This window comes from Hemibagrus wyckioides, linkage group LG22 (genome assembly GCF_019097595.1).
Source record: "Hemibagrus wyckioides isolate EC202008001 linkage group LG22, SWU_Hwy_1.0, whole genome shotgun sequence".
NCBI classification, from domain to species: Eukaryota; Metazoa; Chordata; class Actinopteri; order Siluriformes; family Bagridae; genus Hemibagrus; species Hemibagrus wyckioides.
The window spans coordinates 3,160,741-3,168,240 of record NC_080731.1 but is presented as its reverse complement, the minus strand read 5'-3'; the positions used below and the strand labels follow the sequence as shown (position 1 = coordinate 3,168,240).

Sequence of the window (7,500 nt, the reverse complement as noted above, 5' to 3'; positions counted from 1 at the left end):
ATATTTTGTTTTTGGGTTTCGTTTTTTTTGTTTTTTTCATTATTTGTTATTTTGTTTTTGGAATTTAAAAAAAAATTGTTATTTTCTTTTGGATTTAGTTTTTTTTTTTTTGTTTGTTTTTGTTTATTATTATTTTTTTAGTTTGTTTGTTTTTCTCTGTCATTCTCTCTTAATGCTCTCTCTGTCTCTCTCTTTCTGTATTTCTCTCTCTCTTTTTTTCTTTCGCACTTTTTTTTTTATTTCTAAAAAAAATGAAAAGGAATGTGTGAATTATCCGGGAATTGGTCAAAAAAAAACATTTAAAATAATAATAATAATAAATCTCTTTCTCATATGTTCTGTCTCTTCCTTCCTTCCTTCCTTCCTTCCTTCCTTCCTTCCTTCCTTCCTTCCTCCCTCCCTCCCTCCCTCTCCCCCAGCAGCTGATGTTGAATTAGTCTTCATTTATCAGAACTGCAGTGTGTTCAGCCGCAGTGTTAAAGAGAGCGAACATTAGTTTCTTTTTTTCATCGATTCCCGATTCTGGGATTCAGGATTTGAGCAAAGCTTCAGTCCTGCTCTTTACTGAATAAGTGTAGTGTGTGTGTGTGTGTGTGTGTGTGTGTGTGTGTGTGTGTGTGTGTGTGTGTGTGTGTGTGTGTGTGTGTGAAAGGCACATGGATTAACAGCAGCAGTGCTCTTCAGTCTCTTTGACTACACAACACAGTAAAACACTCTGTTATACATCTTTCAGCCATCTCTCTCTCTCACTCTCTCTTTCACTTTCTCTCTTTTTCACTCTCTTTCTCTTTTACTTTCTCTCTCTCCTGCTGTCTTTCACTTTCTCTTTCACTTTCATCTTTCAGCCTCTCTCACACTCTCATTTTTACTGTCTCTCTCTACCTCTCTTTCTCTCCCTCTCCCTCTCTACCTCTCCCACTCTTTCTCTCTCTCTCTCTCTCTCTCTCTCTCTCAGTCTCTCCCTCCCTCTCTCTCTCTCTCTCTCTCGCTCTCAACCTCTCTCTTCCAATCACTCTCATTCATGCTCTTTTATTCTGTCTTTCCCTTCCTTCCTTCCTTCCTTCCTTCCTTCCTTTCTGTTTTTCTCACCAACCGCCTGTCATTAGTCTCTATCTTCACTCTTCTTCTCTCTGTCATTTTGCTGCATTCCTGTCTTTCTTTCTCTCTATCACTCTCTCTCACTCTTTCCATCCTTCCATCCTTCCTTCCTCCTCCCACTGATGTTCGGTTTCTTTTACTGACCTTTCTCTTCTCCTCTTCCTCACCGATTTTTTCTTCTTCTTTTTCGTTTTGGCTGCTGACCGAGGGGAAAAGTCTGCGTTGAGCGACACGCTGAAACAGAGAGAGAAAAAGAAACAGATGAAATGCTGCTGACAGACGACAGAGAGAACGAGAGACGACAGAGATCACGGAGAATGCTGGATTATGGGAAGGGCTTCCATATGCTCTCGAGTATCATATACCATCAAGTCGATCCCTCCAGGATTTTTTGTGGCTAAAAATGCTCGACTTTGCTGCTGATATTTTCTGCTTGAAATCTACTGGACTTGGTGAAATCACAGCAATCAGATTCTTCTTTTAAACTCCTCCCACTGAGACACATCTGTAGTGACTGGACGAGGGATTCGGCTTAATGCGTACGTGTTGTGATGTCACAAGACGATTCTCGGAATAAATCTGTGGAAAATCCTTTGCATCAGTCAGCTTTCAGCAGGAAGGAATTAGTTCTAAGTCAATAATGAACTCAGAAACTGACCTACTAGTTGCTCATGAGCTCTTAATTGCTGTTGTAGAAAGAACAATTTCAACATGTCCAGTGTCGCCCAAATGAGTATGAGGTTCCCTTTCTGAGTCTGGTTCCTCTCAAGGTTTCTTCCTCATATCATCTCAGGAAGTTTTTCCTCACCACCGTCACCTTCTCATTAAGGATAAATGTTAGAGATAAATAGTAACTTATATTTATTTGATCATTTTTATTATTCTATGTTTCTATACTTCTCTAAAGCTGCTTATGTCCATTCTTAAAAGTGCTATACAATTGAATTGAACTGAAGAATTGCTCTATATTATTGTTATTATAGCCTTGATGCACAAGATGCACAAGGCCAGGATACTGTATGTGACACATCTACAGTGGAATAAATGGACGGAGCAGACTGAGGGACGTTCTCCTTGGTGTCGTCTTTCTCTAATGTTTCACAGAAGGATGCTGTTCCTGACAGAAGATGAATTATTGAAGTGTTTAAAGTGTTTCACTTCCAGTTCCGGAGCTCTGGATTCCATACCAACACTGATGGATTCCATACGAACACTGATAGCGAGACGTTAGCAAGAGTTGAAAATGTATTAAAAAAAAAACAGGAAGTAGATTCAAATACACTATATTTCCAAAAGTTTTGGGACACTGCTGTAAATCGGCTCGGCCCCTTAGTTCCAGTGAAAGGAACTCTTAATGCTTCAGCTTCATACCAAGACATTTTGGACAATTTCATGCTCTTTGTGGGAACAGTTTGGGGATGACCCCTGTTCCTGTTCCAACATGACTGCACACCAGTGACCAAAGCAAGGTCCATAAAGACATGGATGGGCGAGTTTGGTGTGGAGGAACTTCACAGAGTCCTGACCTCAGCCCCATAGAACACCTTTGGGATGAATTAGAGTGGAGACTGTGAGCCAGACCTTCTCATCATCACAACATCAGTGCCTGACCTCACAAATGCTCTTCTACAGGAATGGTCAAAAAATTCCATAAACACACTCCTAAACCTTGTGGAAAGCCTGACCAGAAGAGTTGAAGCTGTTATAGCTGGAAAGAGCGGGACAACTCCATATTACATTCATGTTCATGGAAAGGCAAATGTCCCAAAACTTTTGGCAATATAGTGAATGTAAGAGAGGAAACTGAGAAGAGACAGAAAGTCACCTGAATGGTATATGTAAACTGTTTCATTGGAATAAAGTAAAACAATTGAGGATGATCTTAATGCCAAAACCTTATGTAACATAAACAAAGCAGCGAATGCTTTTTTAAAGAAAATAAGAAGCCAAAGAATCAATAATCAACAAGAAGCTTAGAGTCACTCTCAGCACCATGCTTCCACCACCGTGCTTCACACTGGAATGATGAAGTTTCTACCAAAACACACATGCTTGCTGAGTCTCCAGCTTATTACTCTTCCAGAATTTTAGAGAATCACTCCTTGGTCCTGATGTTGTTCAAACTCTCGGACCCCCACAGGGGTGATTTTACAAATTTTGTGTGTAGATTCATGATAGAGTTGGTGTGTGAATATCTATACAACACACAGTATAAACTAAAAGCCTAGAGTTTGGGGATAAAGCCGGTGTGTGTTGGATTTGTGATCTCTTTCTATAGTGTTGATACTGAGTCCTGGGAGAAAGTAATAATTAGGAGCTGAAGTGTTTGTTGTGATTGATCAGTGTTTGTGGTCCGGTGAAGAGAGAGAGACAGAGAGGGAGAGAGAGAGAGAGAGGAAGAGAGAGAGAGAGAGGGAGGGAGAGAGAGAGAGAGAGAGAGAGAGAGAGAGAGAGGGAGAGAGAGAGATAGGGAGAGAGAGACTGAGAGAGAGAGAGAGAGGGAGAGAGAGAGACAGGGAGAGGGAGAGAGAGAGAGAGAGAGAGAGAGAGAGGAAGAGAGAGAGAGGGAGGAAGATAGAGAGAGAGAGAGAGAGGAAGAGAGAGAGAGAGGGAGGGAGAGACAGAGAGAGAGAGAGAGAGAGAGAGAGAGGGAGAGAGAGAGAGAAAGAGAGAGAGAGAGAGGGAGGGAGGGAGAGAGAGAGGGAGGGAGAGGGGGAGAGAGAGAGAGAGAGGGAGAGAGGGGGAGAGAGACAGGGAGAGGGAGAGGGAGAGGGAGAGGGAGAGGGAGAGGGAGAGACAGGGAGAGGGAGAGAGAGACAGGGAGAGGGAGAGGGAGAGAGAGAGAGACAGGGAGAGGGAGAGAGAGAGACAGGGAGAGGGAGAGGGAGAGAGAGAGACAGGGAGAGGGAGAGAGAGAGAGACAGGGAGAGGGAGAGGGAGAGGGAGAGGGAGAGAGAGAGACAGGGAGAGGGAGAGGGAGAGGGAGAGGGAGAGAGAGAGAGGGAGAGGAGAGAGAGAGACAGGGAGAGAGGAGAGAGAGAGAGAGAGGAAGAGAGAGAGAGAGGGAGGGAGAGACAGAGAGAGAGAGAGAGAGAGAGGAAGAGAGAGAGAGAGAGAGGGAGAGAGATAGGGAGAGAGAGACTGAGAGAGAGAGAGAGAGAGAGAGAGGCAGACGGCTTTTGCATTAGTGGAACTTTAGATGCTGATTAGAGACACAGCGTGTGTCATTTCTGCTTAATTAGAAAGCATTGTCACTCATTACACCGTTCATGCTATCACACACACACACACACACACTCTCTTTCTCTCAACTTCGTATGGTGTGTTTAGGGTAGAGATGCACATTTCCATATTCTTATCTGCAGAATTTCTATTCAGAGTCACCACTGTTCTCATTTATCATCATTTTCTAATCATTACGCATAAATAGAGAGATTTCAGTAAAGCCGCACTAAAAGCTTTCTGCACTTAGCATCTCGCGCTTTTCTTGTAAACACAATATGTCCATATTTGAAAGATTTCTGCTAATGGACTTATCACACACTGCGATTCAGCACTATTCCTTCCATCTGGCTGTATATGCTGTATAGTATTTATTTCCTCACTACAAAAAAAAACAAACAATTTTTCTTTGCTAAATAACGTTAGAGTAGAGCATAGAGTAGAGTAGAGAAGAATAGAGTGGAGTAGAACAGAGTAGAATAGAGTAGTTCAACATAGAGTAGTGTAGAGTAGAATACAGTACAGTAGGATAGAGTAGAATAGAGTAGTTCAACATAGAGTAGTGTAGAGTAGAATACAGTACAGTAGGATAGAGTAGAATAGAAGAGAGATGAGTGTAGGAGAAGAGTATAGAGTACAGTAGAATAGAGTAGAGTAGAAAGGAGTAGTATATAGGAGAATAGAGCCGAGTAGAGTTGTGTAGAGTAGAATAGAGTCAGGCACAGTTGACGAGAATTGAGTAATATTGCATAGAGTAAAAAGGAGAGGTGTAGAATAGAGTAGTGTAGAGTAGGGTAGAATAGAATAGAGTCATGAAGGGTAGAATAGTGTAGAGTAAAACAAAGTAGTGTACAGTAGAATAAAGTCATGTAGGGTAGAACAGAGTAGTGTAGAATAGAAAAGAGTCATGTAGAACAGAATGTGTGTGTGTGTGTGAGCGTGAGAGTGTGTGTGTGTTTGCATTACACCTTCTTCGACCTTTATCAGCTCTTTCCTCCCATCACTCCTCCCAGGCGCTACGACCTTGAGGGCACGCGGGTGATGAACGGCTGTGGAGAAGCATGAAGGTTACGGAGCTAAAATCCTGTCAGGATTGATGATAGATGTCTAGCGCAGAGACTTAAGCCGCTGTTAGGCGCATGACGCTGTCACGCTTTAAATCTCAAGGATGTGACCTGCTGACCTTCTGTAAAACAATATGAAGCCTGTTTATCTCCGGCACAGTGAGGCTTTTATTCGCCGCCTTGTCTTGTTGCGGGATCTGAAATTGTCCTGTCCGTCAGTGTCATATCCGTTAGAAGTGAGGAAGACTCTGCTACCTGGAGCTGTTTTTGTTTCATCACCATTTGTATTAGATTAATTTTCTGAATCTCAATGACACTTAAATGGAATGAAATTGCATTATGGTGCCTGTATACTTTTAAAATTGAAGTGAATTAGCGTTGAGTAGCTGATTATATAGGAGGATTTTCTCACACAGATCTGTCTCGGAGATACGTAATGAGTTCTTGAATAAAAAATTAAACATTCTGAGGACTTTTCTGACGAGTGGCTTTTACGTCTGACTCTGACAAAGTGCTGGACACTGGAGACTCCTTCCATCAATGTTACAGTATACAGAGTATTTATTTCCTCACAGAAAACAAAACAAGTTTTCTTTTGTTAGTAGAGTAGAATAGAGTTGAGTAGAAAGGAGTAGTGTAGAGTACAATAGTGGCATAGAGTAGAGCAGAGTTGAGAAGAAAAGAGCAGAGTAGAATGAGTACAGTAGAGTAGAAAAGAGTAGTACATAGTTGAATAGAGTAATGTAGAGTAGAAGCATGTCATGTAGGGTCGAACAGAGTGGAGTAGAGTTCAGCAGAGTAGAACAGAGGAGAGATGAGTAGAGTAGAGTAGAACAGCATAGAGTAGAAGGGAGTCATATATAGTAGAATAGTGCTGAATAGAGTAGTGTAGAGTAGAATAGAGTGGAGTAGAGTAGAATAGAGTAGAACAGAACAGAAATGAGTACAGTAGGCAAGAATAGAGCAGAACAGAGCTGAGTAGATTTGTGTAGAGTAAAATAGAGTCATGTAGAGTTGAGTAGAATAGAGTAGTAAAGTTGAATAGAGTTAAGTAGAAAGGATTGATATAGAGCAGAATAGAGTTAAATTGAGTAGAATCACATCGGAAGGTCACGCGTGACGTAGGCGGAGCTACAGACCCAGTGTTGACTAGTGTGGAGAAGGATGACCACTCCGGAGTTGTTGCGTTGGAACGACACAAAGTTATATCTACCTTTTTGTTAGTAAAGAGCGTTTGCACTTCCTTGGTCTTTGCACGTTCTGTTAGTAAACACACGCGTTACCTTCCGACGTGATTACGTAGTACATAGCATCACGGATGTGCATCCCAGAGCTAGTGCTAGACAAGCTTTTGTGGTTAAAAAGTATACAATTTTTTATTTTTCTAAGAAAATGAGCGATGGTTCAGTTAAGATCAGTTCAGATAAGAGCCTTCTTCCTGGGCAGGGTTCGAGGTTTAGAACTCTGTGAAACTGCATTTAAACTGCATTGTTTAAGCTCAAACTCGCGGCCACCACTGAAGGACTGAAGGATGGAGAAACATCCTGAAATGTTTTCCTCAGAAACATCATTTCTTTACGGCTGAAGAAAGAAAGACATGAAGATCTCAGATGACCAGGGGTGAGGAGATTATTGAAACAGCTTTAAGGAGTTTTGAAGAAACAGACGAATCTCTCTTCACCGAGCGACGACACTGCGCAGGAACACCAGCTGTAATTTCATTTCTTCAGAACTTTCAGATAAATGTCTTAAAGAAAAAAATTCAAGGTTGGCTTTGAACCCATGGCAGGGATTACTCCGAGTCAGAATCGATTACTGACTCGCACCCGAGCAGGGTTTTTTTCTCTCTTTCAGCAGGTGTGAAATGAGGGAGAGAACCTGGTCCTGGTTTTTAAAATTCCCAGCCACACCTGAGCGTTTGGCGCTGTGGAGGCTAGATAAGAGTGTTTGTGTGTGTGTGTGTGTGTGTGTATGTTTGCCCTCAGCGCTTTTAGAGTTTTCCTTTCCTCAGATTCCGAGGACGGATTCTTCTGTATGAGGCGTGTGGGTGAAAATGGGAAAAAGGTAAATATGTAAAACAGGCAGCGCTCTGAATCGACTTACAAATAAACTCCAA

The 7,500-nt window shown here is 42.0% G+C and overlaps 1 protein-coding gene across 1 annotated transcript in view; it reads right to left on the bottom strand.

The window, feature by feature from the left end:
- The window catches only part of srrm4 (serine/arginine repetitive matrix 4), an 81,590-nt gene that overhangs the window by 29,637 nt on the left and 44,453 nt on the right, over positions 1-7,500 (bottom strand). The window contains exon 3 of the mRNA XM_058375713.1: positions 1,243-1,332. Within this exon, the coding sequence (XP_058231696.1) occupies positions 1,243-1,332 (90 nt within the window). The remainder of the gene's footprint in view (positions 1-1,242; positions 1,333-7,500) is intronic.